At 42.6% G+C, this 22,153-nt stretch overlaps 1 protein-coding gene across 1 annotated transcript in view; it reads right to left on the minus strand.

The window, feature by feature from the left end:
• GLT1D1 (glycosyltransferase 1 domain containing 1) overlaps positions 1 to 22,153 on the minus strand; it is a 143,111-nt gene that overhangs the window by 9,708 nt on the left and 111,250 nt on the right. The window contains exon 11 of the mRNA XM_068271598.1: positions 16,863 to 16,961. Within this exon, the coding sequence (XP_068127699.1) occupies positions 16,863 to 16,961 (99 nt within the window). The remainder of the gene's footprint in view (positions 1 to 16,862; positions 16,962 to 22,153) is intronic.

Genomic DNA, 22,153 nt, shown 5'->3' on the forward strand with positions numbered 1-22,153 from the left:
CTTACAATAGTCCAGCCACAACAAATTTCCCATACAGAACTCAACCCTCCAAGGATATATAACCAACTTCTTTTATAGCATGTTAATTGCAGTGATACAGCATAAAAACAGCACTTTTTCTCCCCCATACTGCAGTCACTCCTGAGGCATCGTAAATTCTGGGTTCACAAATTTAGCTACAAGCAGAGAGGATGCAATATAGGCTGAGAAATCACTGCCCTGAAGGGTGGCTTCAAATCGTCAAAAGATAGATTAATAGCAGAGACTAAATTTATAAATTGGTTCAAAGCTGCGGAGACAAACGCTTGAATAAGGACAAAACCGTTTTATATTGGTATGAGGCTGATGATATTTAATGCCATAACTCTCTCATCCTATATTGCATTCAAATGGAAATAATACTTATTTTGCGCCACACATGAATCTTATACTTAAAAAATACTGTCCAATATAATTCACATAAAGTCCTTTTAGTGCGCTGTGTGTCATCCACGTGTAATCAAAATACAAAAAGAAGAAATCCACTGCTCGCTTCCAGGATAACCCTGCAAAAAAAACAGCTCAAAATAGTGTAATACGGTGCAGTACCCAATGTGTAAGGGAAACAAAAATCGGATAGTCAGATTTCATATAACCAACACACTGAACAACCAAGTCCATCGGGTGGATGGGGGGAAGCAAAACCCAAACAACCGGCACCATACCAAGAAAGGTATAATTCACCTAGAGCCCCAAGAGATTACAGACCCCCCAGGTCGGGTAGGTCCCCAAGGGGTGGGGGTTATGGAGATGGTAACCCACAACATCCTAGGAGCAATGGCCAAGTTCCACCATACAATGTGGAGCCCCCAAAAGGAAATATACCCCTATATAATAGGTATGAACCATTTAATTTATCTGACGATCATTTTTTAGATTTGCAGAGGGGACCAGATTGGGGTCGGGGATACCCGGAGAGATGGGAGGAGGAAGCTGGGATAAAAAGAAGAATAGGAGAGGAAACAGAGGAGGATACAGGGAGCAAAAGAAGAAAAGGAAAAGGTATATTCAATATTAGTGGCATTGAGCTTAACCACTTAACATCTCAGTCGCTTTCAGCTTATGCATCCGAGCAATGTTCACCTCCCATTCATTAGCCTATAACTTTATCACTACTTATCACAATGAACTGATCTATATCTTGTTTTTTCCGCCACCAATTAGGCTTTCTTTGGGGGGTACATTTTGCTAAGAGCCACTTTACTGTAAATGCATTTTAACAGGAAGAATAAGAAAAAAAATGAAAAAATTCATTATTTGTCAGTTTTCGGCCATTATAGTTTTAAAATAATACGTGCCTCCATAATTAAAACCCATGTATTGTTATTGCCCATTTGTCACGGTTATTTCACCATTTAAATTATGTCCCTATCACAATGTATCGCGACAATATTTTATTTGGAAATAAAAGAGCATTTTTTCCGTTTTGCATACATCACTATTTACAAGCTTATAAAAAAAAAATAGAGAGAAATATTTCATCTTTAAATAGATATTTAAAAAGTTTAGACCCTTAGGTAAATATTTATGTTTTTTTTTTTTTATAGTAATTTTTTTTTGGTTTTTTTTTATTAAACATTTTATGTGGGCATTTTTGGGAGGGTGGGATATAAAAGTGTTTTATTTGGGGAAATATTGGTGTATTGTAGTGTTTTTGGGAATTTACTTGTAGTTTTGCTTTTTGGCCACAAGATGGCAATCTCGATTTTTTTTACATGACGTCACTCTAAGCGTACAATGTACGCTTAGAGGGACACAGCTTCAGAAAGAGCGAAGCTTCCGAGAGAAGCTGTCGCTTTTTCAGCGGGGGAGAGGAATCAATGATCGGGCTCCATAGCCCGATAAATTGATTCCGTGGCTACCGACTCCGCGGCCGGGAGTGCGCGTGCACGCGCGCGATCGGCCGCGGGAGCGAGCGGGAGCGCGCCTGTCCTCCTTGACGTTTTTATACGTCAAGGAGGACAAAGTGGTTAATGAAGGCCAGTTAGATTTGCGAGACAAGGGCCTCAAATTCGCCCCCTCGAAAGGATTGAATACATTTGAGACTTATGATGATGTTAATAAATATGTGCGTAAACTCAATATGAAAAAATATTTTTTAACCATTTATGCCGCCCGGACATGAAGCTCACGTCTGGGCGGCTGCTCTGCTGCGGTGCCGCTTTTCGGGGCGCTCCTGCGCACGATCGCAGACGTGCCCCCCATGCCCCAGTGGCGTCCCTTGTAGCCCTGGGATCAGTGAACAGGAACATGGTTCTCGATCACCGATCCGTGTCTCCCGCAGAAAAACCGAAGCGCTCTTACAAGAGGCTTCAGTCTTTCTGCGCGTCAAAATTTCCGCATCCCCCTTGTGCCTCCGCTTAGCGAGAAGCATAAGGAGGGAAAAAAGAATGAAGGTGGCCATCTTGAGGCCAAATAGTAAAACTACATCTACATATTTTTTACAATACAATTTACACATATAACAACATTAAAAATTAACTGTTTATTTCCCACACCAATATACCCAAATAACATTTTTAATGACAAAAACAAATGACAATAAAAAAAAAAAGACATAAATAGTTACCTAAGGGTCTGAACTTTTTAAATATGCATTTGAAGGGGGTATACGATGAACATTTTTTAAATTATAAGCTTGTAAATAGTGATGGACGCAAAACGGAAACAATGCACCTTTATTTCCAAATAAAATATTGTCACCATACATAGTGATAAGGACAAAATTTAAATGGTATAATAACTGAGACAAACGGGCAAATAAAATACATAGGTTTTAATTATGGTAGCGTGGATTATTTTAAAGCTATAATGGCCGAAAACTGAGAAATACACACACACGCTGCTTCCTGTTAGCCGGAAGCAGCGTGTGTGTGTATCAGCGTGTAGGCAGAGAGGAGACTGGCGGCGAGAGAGCAGCGCTTGGAGCCAGCGAGGTGAGTAGTTTTGCATAGCGCTTCCCTGCTGCATTACTCTGCACTCCAAGGGGGGATCGGACGGAGGGCGGCCCGGGGAGAGGAAGGGAGGGAGAGGTCGGGCTGCCAGTGACAGTGAGGAGTGTTAGCACGGACGGTCTTGGGAAGTACATTAAGCCGGGGAAAGCGGGACACCGAAAACGGCAAGGAAAGTATCAGCACTGGGCCTGCAAGACACACCGCTGTGATATGCCAATTAACCCTTTGGAGTCTAAGTTGCTGGAGTAGTGCGAGAAGCGCAGTTGTGATTTTTAATTTGTCTGGAGATACTGCGCAATTAGTTTTTTAAATGTTTTATTGAAGAAATTAAAGGCCTTTTTATTCTTGATGTCCGGATATGCGTCACTGAGGTCTGAGTGATACATACAGTTTGAGCGGGTCCCCCACCTGATTGAGAGGTGGCTTCAATGTGGTGAGCCTCTCTGTTTGCGTGGGTGGTGGGAGTACAGCATAACACCACTTTGAGCACCTGCACAGTTGTGGTGAAGCACGAGTGAAGCATATAATTAAAATAGTATTACGCTATTTTGAGCTTTTTTTTTGCAGGGTTATCCTGGAAGCGCGCAGTGGATATCTTCTTTTTGTACTATATTGCATCCACTCTACTTGTAGCTAAACTTGTGAACTTGGAATTTACGATGCCTCTGTGACAGTCTGAGTCCCAATTCTGTGAGTATTGTGTAAACAAGGAGTCTTATCTCAGATAACAACCTCTCACCCCATTTAGATGTCCTGTTTCACTTAAAGAGGAACTCCAGTGAAAATAATTGTAAAAGTGCTTAATTTTTACAATAATTATGTAAACGTGATTTAGTCAGTGTTTGCTCATTGTAAAATCTTTCCTCTCCCCAATTTATATTCTGACATTTATCACATGGTGACATTTTTACTGCTGGCAGGTTATGTCACTGGAAGGAGACACTGCTTGCTTTTTTGGCAGCTGTAAACAGCTGTTATTTCCCACAATGCAACAAGGCTCCCACAGTGTAATGTCAGAACCATGGTCCTGACATCACACTGTGGGAGGGGTTTCACAACAATAGCAGCCATAAAGAGCCCCCTGATGATGCATTTGTGAAAAGGAATAGATTTTTCACGGGAAAGGGGGTACCAGCTACTGATTGGGATGAAGTTCAATTCTTGATTACAGCTTCTCTTTAAGGCATCTTAATGACATGTATTTATGCTTGAAAAAAATCTAAATGGCCCTTTTGATGTTGCATGTATATAGCTCGAAACAAAATGATATAGGCCCCGAAACGATCGTCGGCTGAGATGATTTGGTGTGTATTATATGTGTGCATTGGAACAATAAAAGCACGTTGTTCCTTGAAGACTGTGTGCGGATTCCTCTTCTGACTGTTGGATTATCGCTGCAACAGGTTCCAGCACCAGCACTGCTCTACCATAGGTGTGAAATTCTATCGATTGAATGGACTGCATGTATATAGCTGTCGGTTCCAACAACGAGGAGGGCTATACAGCCGAAAGCTTGCTTTCTCTTATTTTTTTAAGCCCCTAAATGGTATCATCCTGATTCAAAACGTCTTGCTTTTACTTATGGCTAACACGGTACATAACCCTACTGCTACAGATAAGTAAAACAAATGCTTAAAAAAACCACAGAGCAAGTGCTGACTATACTGGCACTACCCTGTATTGCTCAGAGCAGCATGTCCCTGCAGGCAGGGGAAGTGAGACCTCACCCCTGCCTGGCAAGCGGCCATCTCCATTACCAAGACTGCATAAGCTGTTTGTGTAGTGTAATTGTGGCATATTATTTAATATGTCAAGAGTGATGCATATAAGTGCACCTAAGAGAGTTGCTGCTTACTTAGGGCCTGAGCCCACTGATGCAGGTATATCAGCTCTGCAGTTCCACATCAATGTTAGAGATGCTGAAAAGCAGACCGAAGCGGATACAACTGCATAGGTTGGCTCAGGCCCTAAAGGGGAACTCCAGTGAAAATAAAGTTATAATAAAAAGTGCTTCATTTTTACAATAATTATGTATAAATGATTTAGTCAGGGTTTGCAAATTGTAAAATCTTTCCTCTCCCTTATTTACCCTCTGACATTTATCACATGGTGACATTTTTACTGCTGGCAGCTTTTTTGGCAGTTGGAAACAGCTGTAGACAGCTATTTCCCACAATGCAACAAGGTTCACAGACAGGAAACTGCCAGGACCATGGTCCTCACAGTTCAACACAATATCAGTCATACAGAGCTCCCTGATGATCCGTTTGTACACTGCCGTGCTAAACCCCCCTAGTGACCAGGCCTTTTTTCAAAAATTGGGCCACTGCAGCTTTAAGGCCTTGCTGCGGGGCTGCACAACTCAGCACACAAGTGATCCCCCCTCCCCCCCCCCCCCCCCCCCCCACCAACAGAGCTCTCTGCTGGTGGGGTCTGATGGCTCCCCCAGTGTTTATTTTTTTTATAAATAAATATTTTTTGATCACATTTTACTGTTATTTTTTTTATTTTTTTAACCCCCCTCCCTCCCTCCGCCAGCTAATCAGCCTGATCAGTTTTCATAGGCTTCAGCCTATGACAGCGGATCACAATTTTGCCAATGCCTCCCAGGGGGAAGGCCGAGTAACACGGCTGTCCTCAGTACAGCTCTGCCTTAGATCGCAGCGCTGTACTTAATTATTAGACGGCGGTTTAACAGTCTCCGAGCGGCGATCGCTGCTGGGAGACTGAAGGTGGGGTCAGGGCCGGCGCTACCATTAAGGCAAAGGAGGCAGCTGCCCCAGGGCCCCAGAGCTTGTAGGGGCCCCCAGTGGCTACAAGAGGAAAAAAAAAATTTGCAAATCGGCCTTATAGTTTTTGAGAAAATCGATTTTAAAGTTTCAAAGGAAAAAAAATACACATTTAAAAACCTACCGACTTTAATGGTTAATAGCAAATCCACCTTAAATGCTAGAAACCCTAAATTTGCAGGATATGTTAAGGAGATCATTATGATTAAGAGGAAAAAACTATTTTTCAAAAAGACCTTATAGTTTTTGATAAAATCGATTTTAAAGTTTCGAAGGAAAAAAGTATACTTTTAAATGCGGTAAATGTCACTTTTAGTAGCAAACCTAATGGTAGTGTAATTTTACATGCATCAAACGAAAGCGCAATAAATTTCCTGACGGGGTTTCCAGGGGGTCTATACGCAGCCGCAACGCTTTGGCCAGGGATCGCTATACAGCCGCAATATGGCTGTATGAAGATCCCAGGCATTTTTTCCTATTTTCCCTCAAAAAATTATTATGTTTAGAGTGTGGGAATTTTTTAAAAAAAAAATTATGTGGGGTCCCCCCTCCTGAAACTTTTTAACCCCTTGTCCCCCATGCAGGCTGGGATAGCCAGAATGTGGAGCTCCGACCGATTGGGACTTCACACCCTGTTATACCAGCTGCAAAAAAGGTCCCCTAATGCCGATTTTTGTTCCGGGGTATATGTTGGGGGGGCCCCCCAGGTTTATTTTTCCCTGGGGCCCCATTGTTGCTTAAACCGGCCCTGGGTGGGGTGGAACTCCGTCATCAGAGTGGAGATGCGCGCGCATCAGCATGTGTCCTCTCCTCCAAAGCCCATTCCCAGCCGTTCACGCAAATCGGCGTGGAGCGGTCCTGGGGCTGCTGCACTGCTCAAACCAATCGGTGTGGAGCAGTCAGCAAGAGGTATAAATGTAGCAGATGACTCATAGGGCCTATTACTGATTCCCCACAAGTGAGCCACCAGACATCTTGTATTGCCCCTCTCTCATAGGTACTAGGGGGGCGGGGCTTCTGACAATTGTGCCATCAATGACCATGACCCAGTATGGCAGTGCTTCACACATCAGAGTGACTAGCTCACATCCTGATCAGAAAGAAAAAATGCTCAGTATTCCAACTGACTTGCCTGGCTAGACTATAAGAGGATGGTTGCTCAATTCAAATGCCATGAAAACATTACCGACCCCACCTCCATGACCCACCCATAAAGATTGCTGTTAACACAGAAACTGTGATCACAGGTGCAACCACACCTCCCTAGTGACCGGCAGCCTGTGTCTTAGCCCTTTCTATAAGCAGACTGATACAGGTGTTCATATTACAGTAGCAGGAATTACATGCAGCTCCACTGCAGTATCTCCCCATGACAAGTGCCCCATTCTATGCATCCCTGCACACATACCTCCATTACATGCCGCCATCACATGTGTCCACAGAACAGTATTCCTCCAATATATGCTATCACACATATACAGAGCTCAGAAAGGAACATGATGAGTAACACATGTTGTGAACAAGTCCTCCTCAGTCATACAGCCTTCTCTCTTCACTGCATCTGAAAGCAAGCAGCATATTCCTACATACATACACTGCCTGTTGTAAAGTAAACCTGCACTGAAAAAGTTCCCCAAAAGGGTACTTACCTAGGTAGAGGGAAGAATTTGTTTAATCCAGAGCATTCCCCTGCCCCCCTCCTTCTCGCTGTTCCAGTGTTGAATCCTCCAAAGCCCTTTCTTTTGCTGAGCCTCAGTGGCAGCTCTGTGCTATTTCGCAGGTTGCAAGCCGTCCTGTGCCTGTGCAGTGTGGCCATGTTTGTTAGTATGGCACCGAGCTCACAAGCTTTGTGGGTCGCAACCCTAGAAGGGCAAGGAGGAAGGAGATGGGGGAAGCCTTGGAGAATCCAGAGACTTCACTCTCCCAAGGTAAGTATGTGGTCTTTTTATGTTTAAAACTCACAGGTTTGCTTTAACTCTGCTACTTCAGGTCAGGTCACCACATTTTAAAAGATCATTTTTTGCTGCAATAGCCTATTCTAAAACAAAATTGCGGTACTTATGCACTCTATTTACTAAGCAATATATACATCTCTACCTGGAGTTGGGCTCAAAAATTCAGGTAATAAGGCTGCATGGCCATATAAAACAAACCTTGTATCCCACCTATTGCAAGCATGTGTTAATAAAGTTAAACAGACAGATCAATAAATAGTGACAAGGCTCTGGATGCGATATCAGAACCCATAGATCAAGTCATTATTTCATTGAGTTGCCAGAGGGGGGTGCTAGAGCAGCACTTGAACAGCCTGACTTTTGAAGTCAGAGGTTCATGTAAGATTTTGCTAACATACAAAGAGTTGGAATAACTAATAGAGTAATCTCGTTCTGATGCACTTCACTGTCAGAACCATATAAATACACCCACACATTTTCCTTCCTATCACAATAACAATGCCGTTTCAGGGTTATCAGACTGATATAAAATGCAGTACATCATATTCAGACATCTGCTATCTAAGTGGGATTGTCAGAATGTGATATGTGCACAAAGCACTTATCTGAAAATACATGAATAAACCACTACATGAACAGTGACACAAAATGGGAATGATAACAACACTGTGCCTAGGCATGCCACATAAGGCTTACATTTACTGGAACACGTCTCCATTACAATTCCCAAAAATTTACTTTTATCTTTTACATTAACAACATTTTATCTAGATTCAGACACAAAAAGTCAGACTTAATATTTCCAGGTTAGAGTAAGGGCCTGTTTCCACTAGCTGCCGCGTGTGGCTGTGAGACGCACAGCGGCACTTCCTGGTCTGCGAGTATGCAGACGGATCCCAGGATTCGCTGCCTCACCGCATGATTAAATGCTGCAATGCCAGCTGAATCGCTAAGGCAAGCGATTCGAACGGTGGCAGCATTATCCCCTATGGCACTTTCCCTGTGCGATTTGCTTGCGGGGAAACTCTGTGGATTCGGCCCAATTTCCGCAGCAGTGGAAACAAGCCCATAAAGAGCTGTAGGTACTTTAGGCCGGGTTCACACTATAGAGCACACACATCGGATGCATAAACAGCAGGCTAAGCACATCCATTCAGGACGTGAACGGATGCGCTGGCGCTGTTCATACTGGTCCCTGCGTTTGTGTCACCACAATCGATACTTCTGCTGCTTTTCTCGTCGCCTATGCTCGTTTCTGTTGCAGAAGGATTACCATTGGTTCTTTTGCAAGCCGACAGGAAGCACTACAAGTATCCAAGGAAATCCCGCTACACCAAGAGGTAGGGTGAAGTAGAAAAAACTTTATTTTAAATCCATCTTAATATAGCTATGATTAAGGAGCCACACACTGCTCCGATACGCGTGAGCTTTTTTATCTGTACACTGATGATGGATTAAAGCGGAATATAACCCTGCATTTCAACTTTGCTCTAAAACATTATTTACAGTATATTATATGGAACCAGCATTTTTTTTTTTACTAGACCAGCATTGGAAGGGTTACACAGGGCTTTAAAGTCCCTAGAGATTTCTGCAGACCATCCGAACTTGAGTTAGATACTTTTTGTTTACATAAATGTATCTAAGTGTTTATTGTGACTCATCTCTCTCACTGAGAAGGAGTTGGAGGACAGCCAAAGAGTGTGTAACATTTCTAAATATATACGTATAACTAAATAGAATGTAACTATCTGAACGTCTGCACGGAACTTAAAACCTCTGTGTTTAACCCTTTCAATGCTGGTCTAGTAAAAAAAAAATGCTTTTTGCATATAGTATGCTGTAAATAATGTTTTAGAGCAAAGTTGAAATGCAGGGTTATATTCCACTTTAAGATGGATTTAAAATCAAGTTTTTTCTACTTCACCCTACCTCTTGGTGTAGCGGGATTTCCTTGGATACTTGTGGACTTTTGGCGCTGACTTCCCTGCTCCCATCTGTGTACACACGTGAGTGCAGCAGTCTACTCCCCTCTTTCTGTATTGCTCTATATAGGAAGCCCTACAGTTCCTGGTCCGGGACGGTGGCACTGAATTTCTTAAGGTTAAGTAGTGTTTTTCATGTGGGGCGGAAAGCCAAGTGGGATCAGACACTGTCCGTTTCCATAGGCTCATATTTCCTCTGATTTGTATTGTCTCTTTTGGTGTTGCATGTATATGGCTGCTTGCTTTAACAACTTTTCAGCATACAGGATTCAGGTCTGGTGAAGGCAGAATAGCCAAAAGCTTACTCTTTTTTTTAACCTCCTTAGCGGTATGCTGAGAGACACTGTGACAGGTATGCCGCTCAAGAGGTTTAACAGGCCTCATGAGTCACCCCCCTCTAAAACGAATAGGTTATCCGGCTGTATAAGATCATAGCAAGCACTAGTTTAGCTAGTACATGTGTCGGCACCCCCCCCCCCCCCCCCCGATTGCCTCCGATCCCACCAATCAGTCCGCTTATACTTTACCCAGCCAGGCTCCAGCGATCGCCGCAGCCTCCCAGCACAGCTCTGGTCTTCTCCATGGGGAGGATCGGGTCTGCGCATGACGTCAGCGGACTGATCAGGGGGATCGGAGGCAATCGGGAGGGTGTCGACCCCATGTACTAGCTAGACTAGTGCTAGCTATGATCTTATACAGCCTGCTAACCTATTCGTTTTAGTGGGGCGAACTCAGGCTAGCAAAACCTCCTGAGCGGCGTAATGCTCAGGAGGTTGAGTTAGCCAATAAATGGTAAAATCGTGATTCAAAACTTCTTGTATCTCCATGAAGGGGATATATGTGGCCAGCAACAAACTTAAAGCGGACCTGAACTCAGAAAGTCTTCTCTGCACTAAGAGATGCGCAACAGCATAATATCCTTTAAACAAAAAACATTTCTTCGTTACAGCTGATACAAATCCTAAAATAAATCTGCACTGTTTCTACTTCCTGATTCATGGAAGCAGACATATTGCTAACATCCTGTGCTTTCAAATGAGCTTATCTGCCATAGGCAGTCATGTGACACAGGGGAGAGATCAAATTACAACTTGTGAATAGACACAAATGAGGGGGAATTAAACAGGCTAAACTCTCTAAATGCATACAGGCTGCATTTCTCTATGTTTTCCTTCTGTCCTGTTCAAGAGTTCAGCTCCACTTTAAGCAGGTGAAGCATGTCAAAGTAACATTCAAATCATCTAAAAGAAACTGTAATTCATCAGATCAGGTTACCTTTTTCTAGTTGTGGCATAGTTCAAATCTAAAACTAAAATGTCTATTTTGGGTACTTTCAGTAGTGGAGAGGCAGCATGCATGCAATGAGACCGAGCAGTGATTGTAGCTGAAATCTATACCCTATCAGGAATAACAGGCGATAATGGGTGTAGAGAGTTCAACTATCTATGTCCACAATAGGTTAAGCAAGTGGTTTTAATGTTTTATAGAAATCAGTATATTTTCTTTTACAGTTTAAAAAAAATCCATCTAATCTTTAATTGTGCAATAAAGGTCAGTCGCTCTGAATCATGGCAACAGAATGCATTTACCGGTAATTTTCCATCTAGAACAAGTGCCTTTCTCCTTCTTAGCATACTTCTTGTAAGTACGTGGGTAACTTTTTGACATTTGTTTTCTTGCATATGCCTTGAAGAGCATTTTTTTATTTGATTTCAAAGTTTTCCTTTTGGCATCAGATCAATAAACTAATGTCTTTGTTCAGTTCTCATCTGAAGACTAACTGAATTTGATGAGAACATTTTCTTCCCGTAGCAATATGTTGCTGGACCTTGCTCACTTGCCAGGTTAATGCCCGTCCTTACAAGAGCAAGCAGCGCAGACCACAGTGTGGGGTCCAGAGTTACACGCAGCATATGTTACTTAGAGCACAACATCAAGGCGAATCCCTCTCATCTTTTTATCATGAAAGAGCCACAGAACACTCTTTTAAATTATATTTTAAGTTTCCAAGTAATATTCTTTCAGGACCATTTCAATTTCTGTTTTCAAAGAAAGAGCCTGGCTATTCAGACAAAGCCAGAAATAGACAATGAAATCACTTTTATTTCATTTTCTTGGATTATTGTAAACTACCAATTCAACATTACCCTCTTATTATAACCAAATAATAGAGAACGGTTGTAAATTCAAAAGCTGTTCCAAGACTTCAGCATTAATTTGCACAGGAAGAGGTGAGGAATATGGGGACCAGTATCTGGCACCAGGGATAAATCTGTGCCTGTGTCCATACATGCAGAGCATTTCACGTAGGGTGCATACACACATCCAATTTTGATTGGCCAGTATTCAAAGTTTACCACCTCCATGTAGTATATGGGCCCACCTACACAATCTATTCATAGCATCCAAATCTGTTGGCTCTCACACTACATGCAAGAGGTAAAACTGGTCAAACAAAATTGTATGTATGTATGTATGCACCCTTAAAGAAAACCTGTAGTGAGAAAAACCACCTCTGGGGGGTTCTCACCTGGGATGGGGGAAGCCTCCAGTTCCTATTGAGGCTTCCCTTATCCTCCTCGGTCCCACGGCGGCTGCGATAAAGCTCCCCGAACAGCGAGGATGTAAATATTTACCTTCCCGGCTCCAGCGCAGGCGCAGTATCGGCTCTCCGCTCGGAGATAGGCGGAAATAGCCGATCGCTGTTGGGCCGCTCTACTGCGTAGGCGCAAGTCTCCTGCGCCTGCGCAGTAGAGTGGACCCGACAGAGATTGGCTATTTTTGCCTATCTCTGTGTGGAGAGCCACAACAGCGCCCCCGTTGGAGCCAGGAAAGGTAAATAAATCAGTGCTTATCAGGCTTGTCGAGGGAGGATTCCGGGACACTTCGGGGGAGCCAGCGCTGGACTGCCTGCAGCTACATGGGAAGGGGAAGCCTCATTGGTACCCTGAGGCTTCCCCCTCCCGAGGTGAGTACCCTCTATGGGAACTTTTTTTTGTTACAGGTTCTCTTTAAGATTGCCAGACATAATACAATAAAATTATTCAATTTTACAGCTATTCGATAAAAACGATCGGTTGTACAGAAAAATGGAAAGCTCTTTTTTTTATTTGGTCAAAAACTCTGATGGAATTGTCCCTTTTTTATATATTGATTGGGAATGGTGTGATTTTTCTGATCGATTGTTGAGAAAATTGAACGGTGTAGGGTATTGTCAATTTCTTATTCATTTTTTCAGAGTTGTCAATTTTTTTCTCATAATTGGGGAAAAAATGAACACACAGGTGTGGTACATTGTTCAGATTTTTCAAATGTTACAATCAATGTGAAAAATTAATTGCAATTCTTAAATTGAAAAAAAAAATTACAAATAGTATATGGGTCCACGTTTAGAGTGACTTCAACACTGCCAGAAACAGCTTACATATTTGCACAATATCTTGAGAGATTGCACCTTCAGATTACCACAGACTGAAAGTTTCCAGTAGTTTATAAGGAGGACCACCGTAACTGACAATAGTCGTTCACAATACACGGTCTGTTATCTACATGCAGTGAAGGATTCATGTGAAATGGAGCTCTAGGCAAGATCTCAGATATGGCTCTCCATGGCTTCTTTGGTAAGATAAGATAAGGAATGGGTGTCAGAAAAGGAGCCAGCCAGGCCCCTGGACTCCCACCAGGACCTAGGCACCTGCCTTGTGGTCGATCCGACTCTGCCTACATGTCAGAGCTCCTAGAGCCTTGTCACAGCAGCAGTCACCCATGTGACTTTTCTTTCTGACATTATACTTGCAATTGCTCTTCTCATTCAGCTTCTAAGCCTTGCACCGGGCTCTAAGGTCACACTGGGATCACAGGTACATTAAGTATCAGTACATTAAGCAGGTGGGGAGATTAGACCTGACCCCACTCAGGATTAAGAAGTTGCTCTCCGTAGATCAGAAAAAGGGGTATCACCCCTCTAGCAATGGTGGTCTTGTACAATGTAAAGGTAAAGTGAGGAGGCAGTAGGATAAAAAAGGTAAAATGTTTAAAAATAGAGGAGGCAGAGGTGGACCTACCTCCTCCAAGTAGACACAAATTGGTAATGATGTTGCATCAACAAAATAATTTATTTATACACTCCGGAATCTTGGCGGGTATAAATAAATTATTTTGTTGATGCAACATCATTACTAATTTGTGTCTACTTGGAGGAGGTAAGTCCACCTCCGCCTCCTCTATTTTTAAACAGTTTACCTTTTTTATCCTACTGGCGCCTCTGTTTACCTTTACATCATTTGAAAGCAAACCACCTCAAACCCCCTGTACCCGCAGCACATAACATCAAGAGGAAGAACATCAAGAGTAAGAAACATGCATCTTATAAGTTCACATGTCAGATGACTGCTGTGCCGTTTCCCCAGCTAAATCATTCCTTCTGCTGAAAGAGTGCTGTGTCTAAGGCAAATGATACAGCATTTGAAAACACCCCATTAAGAGAGCCTGTCTCCAAGTGTCTTACCTGGCAGTGTGGGATCAACAGGAGAAGCAATCATTTGGCCACTACTATCTACCTGTTTTTCAGTTTTTAGTCTTTTATTGTTATGGCTATACACTGCTTTCATGAGGCCATTTTAAGGACAATTCGGAACTTTAATCTTCCCTATGTGATGGAACTATATAGCTATAGTGATGGAACTATATAGCGTAGTAAAAACCCATCAATTACGCTTCAACCACTCATTCTACACACGATTCTCATTCGCTGCTGCAATGCATCTCTATTCTGACACTTGATGACACTCAGGGAGAGTAGGTGGCCATTGGATGTTGCAGATGATTTTGACCAAATATGCATCTAATCAAACCATAAGGGTTTATGCCATTGTAAATTGTCCAACAGAAATCAATTGTACGCATTCTATTGACATTAGGTGATTTCCAGTAAAGGAAGCTAAGGCAAAATATTTTTAGCGCTGGTGTGAAAGTAGCTAAAAAGAGATTCCTACTGCAAGTACTGGGCACAGGATGTCTTCCTAGTGGAGGAGAAGAAAAGACACAGGCTCTAAAGGTGCCCACACACCATACAGGTTTTTAAACTTTCTTTTCAATTTAAAGGAGTTCTTTCGCGAAAAAAGTAGGCAGTTAAAAAATGTGACAGATGACAGGTTTTGGGCCAGTCCATCTTTTTAAGGGGGATTCTCAGGGCTTTCTTTGTTTTCAACAGCATTTCCTGAACAACAGTTGCAAAATTTAACTGACATAATAGTGTGCAAGTGATTAGGGAGGCCAGCTGGTATCTTGCTATTTTGGCAGTTAAACTGTTGTTCAGGAAATGCTGTTGAAAACAAAGAAAGCCCTGAGAATCCCCCTTAAAAAGATGGACTGGCCCAAAACCTATCATCTGTCACATTTTTTAACTGCCTACTTTTTTCGCGAAAGAACCCCTTTAAGACTTACAGTTATTTTCTGTTTCTTTGTAACACTTCAAAAATCCAAACAATGTAAATGTCAGGATCTCTCCTGTAGCATGTTCTGACTTGTCTGCTTGCATTCGGTTGCGCATTCGCCGTGAGTCTTATTGACATTTGCAATCACTCTGCAGTTCAGAGCAGTTCAGGATGCTGTCAGGATTCCTCCTATGGTTTGCTGCAGTTGAACTGCAGCCAGATAGCCCTGGATTTCCTAAATGCACGTTGTTGCATAGTACTGCATGTATTTGTTACGATTGTCTTTCAGCTAGCAAATGGTAATCGAGACAGCTCAGGATTGAATGATTACCATTCAGCTGTGTGGAAATTTGCATACCTGCATCCATTGGCTGATGCCGGCATAAAAGTCTGCCTCCCATTTCAGACTCTGCCCGACATAGCAGTCAGTACGCTGATCTGCTGGGCACTTTGTCACACTGTAATAGATCTGTTACTGTAGTCCTATGCGACCTTATTACTTGTGCTTTAGCTAGTTCTTGATAAATATATATGCATACCTGCTAATATATATTTATCCGTTAGTTGAGCCGTTTGTTATTTTTCTGTATTATTGTTTATTGCCTTGTTTCTATGCCTGATGGACGTTCGCTGCATCCGCAGTGGGCCAGTGAAGTCCACTATCCTGATAGCTTGGATTCTGCCATCACCACTTTAGTGACTGGTAGTATTCCTGCTACTCTAGTTTCTGGGAACATAACTATAGGCTGCAGTTGCTATTAGTTACATTCTTTCCTGTAGCCTTGCCTGTGTGGATGCTTGCTGGTGACTGGTTTTTAACCTGCTTGCTCTGCTTCTGTGGACATGACTGTGAGCTGCGGTTGCTACTAGTTACGCTCCAATCTATAGTCCTGTCTTGTACCTGTCTGAATGCTTGCTATCGCTAGGGCAGCGCTTAGTCTTGCAAGCATTCGGTCTGTCTTTCTTGTATCTGTTTTGTTACTTAGCCAGAGGTTCAGACGGAATCCGCTCTGGGCAACAGTCAGTCAGTCTATCTGTTCGTTCCTTGTCTGGTTACTCAGACCATAGGCAGAGCAACATCGCACTGCGTTGCCATTGTGTCTTATTTGTAGCAATATCGGAAGCCCAGAGCTGCAGTTACTTGTTTATACAACCAATAATTTTATTGGATCACTAGTGACCTTAGCCCGTTTAAAAATGGGCTAGGTCTGTCACTGCGCATACACGCGCGCCTTTTACAGTTTTGTATTACCACAGCAGAGTAGCTTGTTTCATAAACTGTAGGCAATATTATATGAGCCATTGGGTCACAGCAACTAGTCAGAGCAGTTAGTTGCTAACTAGAGTAACAAGCTGCTGTGGCTACTTTGAGAAGCCCCTAATGTAAGTTACTAACTGCTATCCCTCAAAGCTGTTTTAATACATATTAAATTAAAGCTACAGGTATTATTTGTAGCAACTATGTCACACATGTGACATGACCCTTCTCAACTGCCCTTGCTCATTTCTACGATTATAGAGATTTACATTATCAAAAAACTCAGCATAATTGGTATACTGGGTGTCTTGGATAAACCCCACCCATTATTTTATATATAATAATGTAAGCAAAAAATAAATACAAATAAACGCTTTCAAAAACTAAATCAACCATGAAAAAAAACAACCTTTGAAGTGCTTTAAATGTAAAAAAAAAACATGTTACCTGAGGGTCAGAGAAAAGTAGACCTGTATCTTCGTGTCTTACTATTGCAGCATTGCCTGGGATATCCCTTGCCAGTACTGGCACTTCCAGATCCATAGCCTGAGGAGACAAAGTAAAGAGGTCAGTGTGGGCTGGAGTTTATTCATATGCAAATCCGAGGCACAATAAATAGTTCTCAGTACTTATTTATTGGCAGGCAGTACTGTGCAATGTGCTGCACGGCAACCCTGGACCCACCGGAATGCTGCATGTCACACTGACTTCCACACTGTGCACCCCCTTCCCAACCAGTGCATGTTAGCTGCCTAGGAAATGTCACATAGGCAGTACTGTGCACGGTACAGTACAGCAACCCTGAATCCACCGGAATGCTGCATGTCACATAGGCAGGCAGTACTGTGCACTGTGCAGACCAGGAACCCTGGACCCACCGGAATGCTGCATGTCACACTGACTTCAACACTGTGCACCCCTTCCCCACCAGTGCATGTTAGCTGCCTGGGAAATGTCACACAGGCAGGCAGTACTGTGCACTGTGCAGACCAGCAACCCTGAATCCACTGCAATGCTGCATGTCGCACTGACATCCACACTCTGCACGCCTTCCCCACCAGTGCATGTTAGCTGCCTAGGAAATGTCACATAGGCAGTACTGTGCACGGTACAGTACAGCAACCCTGAATCCACCGGAATGCTGCATGTCATACTGACTTCCACACTGTGCACCCCTTCCCCACCAGTGCATTGTTAGCTGCCCGGGAAATGTCACATAGGCAGGCAGTACAGTGCACTGTGCAGACCAGAAACCCTGGACCCACCGGAATGCTGCATGTCACACTAACTTTCACACTGTGCATGCCTTCCCCACCAGTGCATGTTAGCTGCCTGGGAAATGCCTGCATAGCTTCATATATTATTTCTGTAAATAAAACAAAAATATAGTTGCAGCAGCAAAACTTATTTTTCAATGCAGAGCAAGCAAACTTGTACATCTGAACTGGACAAGCTGAAAAAAAATCCTAACATAAAAACATTGTCAAAAGAACTGAATACTAGTTTATAACTACTGTAGCTATAACCTCCCATATCACAAAAGCATACTGATCAGTTAATTTGTTCCCCTGCAAAATTGGCCTTTGTCTACGATTATGGTAGGAATTACACTGCAAGCTCCTCAGGAACAGTACATGTGTTGTATAGCTTTGCAGCGGATGTCATATAAATAATAACAATTGGGGCATAATTGTTATGTGTTTATCAATTCTTTACACCTGGAATAAATCTCGAAAATGTCTGCACTTTTACTGGCTGGTTGTCAAAGGCAAGCCTATTGCCAAATCAGATGTGCTTAGTGAGAGTTACAGGGACAATTATAACAAAACTAGCCAATTTATATTGTTGTTATTATTTTTCATTTATAAAGCGCCAACATATTCAGTGGCACTTATATTGTTACTGGACATTATTTATGTAATACATTTATATGAGCCCTAAAATCAGCCTGTCTCTATGCTACTGGAAAAAGGCAGGACCTCAGCCACATGCAAGAGGTGAAAGTGCAGCTCACTTAGAGGGGTAATGGTGCCCATACATGGTACAATTTTTAATTTTTTTTTGAATGGTTAATTTTTGTTCGACTATTCAGTTACATCAAATAAAAAGATTTTTCCAACATATCCGATTTTTATTGAAAAATGGGATAATCGTTCTTTTTTCTTGATAAAAAAAAAAAAATAAATATATATATATATATATATATATATATATATATATATAAATATATATATATATATATATGTGTATTTTTAACTTTCATTTGATTTGATTGTTTTGGTTGAATAAACAGGAAAAATCAAACATTTATCATTGTACCATGTATGGGCACCATAACTGTAACTATAACACCCATTATCGTTGCCATGAGGACCAAGGACATTGTGGACTTCGACCCGGACCTATTCCACCATTCTTTTCTTTCGAATTCGCTTTGTAGCTGTGAGATTCTTTTACATAAAGAGGACCATTACTGTATATAACTTAATGAATAAGATTGCTTATCTTTGTAATATTCTTTTTCAAAAGATTTAGTCAATGTTTGCCCATTGTAAAATCTTACTTCACCCCAATTTGCATTCTTACATTTTTACTGCTGGTTAGGTGAATCGCTATTATTATTTCTTTATTTCCCGTATATACTTGTACATAACCCGACCCGCATATAAGCCAAGGTACCCACTTTCCCCTCAGAAACCAGGAAAAAGTGATTCACTTGGGTATAAGCCTCCTCCGCAGTATAGCCCCCTCTACAGTAGCCAGATGTGCCTCCAATACAAGTCAGCCTTCCTTCCCATAGCCAGATGTGCCCCAAGGATTATACAGCTCTGTCACAAGAAGCAACTAGATGGCGTCATAGATATTAGACACAGCAATTGCACACAGGAAGAATCCCCAATTATTGAACAGCTGACAATGCTGCTTGCAAATTCTGCTCCACAAGCCAGGGAACACAGATAGTCTTGAGCAGCGCATTCTGCACACCATGTTGCAGTGGATGGGGAGCACGGACACAGCAGGAAGCCAGCTGGCAAGAGTAGGTTCACTACTGCATGATCCTTATGCTCCTCTGCCAGTAACAAAACCCGTTCCACCATCCATTCTGCTCCACTGACTCGCATATAAGCCGAGGGGGTAACTTTTCAGCACATTTTTTTGTGATGAAAAATTAGGCTTATACGCAAGTATATAAGGTATATAACAGCAACATCTTCTGTAGTGCCCTAGACCAGAGTTCCCCAACCCTGTCCTTAACCTCCTTGCCGGTTTTCCCGACCTGAGCTCGGGGTAGAAAAAATAAGCTATTAGCGGTGATCCCGAGCTCAGGTCGGGGTAGGCATTGCAGAGCTTTACTTGTGGTTGTGGAGTCACGCACGCGATCTCGCTGCGCAGCGGGACTCCAGCCTCTCTCCCCGGCAGTGTGGGGTCTTTCCCTGGCCGCCGGGATCCCCCATGTCCCCGCTATTCTTCCGGGGACCCGGCAGCCAGTTGGAGCAGCGCAGCCGTGGTGGTGGCAGCAGAGCGGTGGTGGCAGCGTGACGTCATCAGGGACGGGGCTAATATTGAAAACGAACTTTTCTATATTAGAGAAATATAGAGAAGTTCGTTTATATGTATATTAGCGCCATCTTGTGGGCAAAGAGAAAACTGCAGCACAGGAGCCCAGGAAGGTACATTTTTTTTTTATTTTGCTGCAGATCTCCCTGCCAGAATGATTTTTTTTCAGGTTTTAGGGTCTGAAAGAGTGGAAAAAATTGCACTGCTTTTAGACCCTAAAATCTGGAAAAAATCAGACCGCCAAGGAGGTTAAGGCCCACCAACAGTACATGTTTTGCAGGAAACCACTAACATTAACAGGTGTTACAAGAAAACAAGAGAGAACACCGAGAGCCCAATATAGTGCAGTATGTACTGGATTGATCTGGGTGATGAGAGGCAAGTATGTAAAGTAATACTCACAAATATGGGTTACCACTAAGGCAACCACTGTAAATGCAGGTGGGGAGATTAGACCTGTTCCCATTAAGGCCTCGTTCACATCAGGGCCGTTTCTGTGCGCTTTTCACAGCGCACTGCCCTGTGCGTTCAGCAAGGTATTGATTTTTCCATGTAACTAAATGTAGCTGGTTCACATCTATGCGCTGCGCTGAGCAGCGTTACAGAAACGTAGTGTTGCAGGCATTTCTGTGCGTTGCCTCCCAACATATCATACAAATTTACGGGTTATCAGCCACCTTAATGTGCCAAGTATCAAAATTTTATTAGTTAGGGAAAGGGGACCTGGAAAGCGCACAGCAATGCAAGTGAATGGGTGCGCTTTTTTAGCGCATAGAAGCGCGTACAAGCGCATAGAAGCGCATGCGTTTTTTACCCCCAATTGGAGAAAAAAATACATTTACATACAAAAACAAAGTTTTATTGACAACTGCTGCTGGTACAACAAGCAAAACGTGCTTTAAAGAAGCGCAGCACAACGCACAGAAACGCGGACGAAAGCGCGCACAAGCGCATGCGTTTTTTACCCTGCGCTTTAACACGTTTTTCAGCGCAGCAGATGTGAACGAGGCCTTAGGATTAAGAAGTCGCTCTCTGTAGATCTGGAAACAAGGGGTTAACAGCCTTCCACCATGGGTGGACTCGAACAACGTGGAAATGAACAGAGGCACGAAAAAAATAAAAGTAGCTAAAAAAATATTTTAAAAATGGGGGAGGCAGTGGTGGCCTTACCTTCCCTAAGTAGACACAGAAAACAGGTTGATATTATATCAACAAGCAAATGTATTCATATATACACTCCAAAGGGTCATCACAACGTGTTTAGCCGGTGTGGCCCCGCTTCATCAGGCAATAGGGGATGGAGCTCCATCCCCTATTGCCTGATGAAGCAGGGTCACACCTGCAAAAGGCGTTGTGATGACCCTTTGGAGTGTATATATGGATAAATTTGCTTGTTGATATAATATCAACCTGTGTTTTGTGACTGCTTGGAGGGGGTAAGTCCACCACTGCTTCCCCCCCCCCCCCCTTTTTTTTTTAGCTACTTTTATCCTTTTGGCGCCTCTGTTCATTTCCATATTCACAGGTGTTGTAATTAGTGTCTCACTGGAGCTAATTATCTACCTCTGTGGATTTCTACAAAACATGCACTGCTGGTGGTACAAAACAAAATACAGTAGTGGAAAGCATGTATACATACACAATTAGGACATACAACAATTCAAATGCATATATTGTTCATGTGTGGTTTGAGACGTCACCAATACTGGTACATGTACATATGATAAATGACAGAAGAATAAGCAACACAAAGGAGGAGGTCCCTGTCCTTGCAGGCTTACAATCTAGAGGGTAGTAGGTTGAAGACATTAGGGAAGGAGACACAGGGGTTAGTGGATGAGGCAGTAAACCTCCAATGCTACCTATAGCAAGTTATAGGCTTGTCTAAGTAGGTGTGTTTGGACTAAACAAAAAGAGGATTCCTGATGGGAAGATATCTAGAGATTAGAGAGGAAATGTAAGGAGGAGACAACTTATGTATCACAGTCTCTGTTTTGTTCCTGTTCCGTTTGGACATCACTACGGATCTTTTTTTTCCTATGACATAAACAGGAACATCACATGATCTCCCAAAGTGCTCTGGGGAAAATGCAGCATGACATCACAGCCTAAAGCTCGTCATACACTATACAATTATTTTGCCCAATTAGACATTCAATTAAACAAAAACCCCTTAATTG

The sequence above is a fragment of the Hyperolius riggenbachi genome, chromosome 1, assembly GCF_040937935.1.
Source record: "Hyperolius riggenbachi isolate aHypRig1 chromosome 1, aHypRig1.pri, whole genome shotgun sequence".
Taxonomy (NCBI): domain Eukaryota; kingdom Metazoa; phylum Chordata; class Amphibia; order Anura; family Hyperoliidae; genus Hyperolius; species Hyperolius riggenbachi.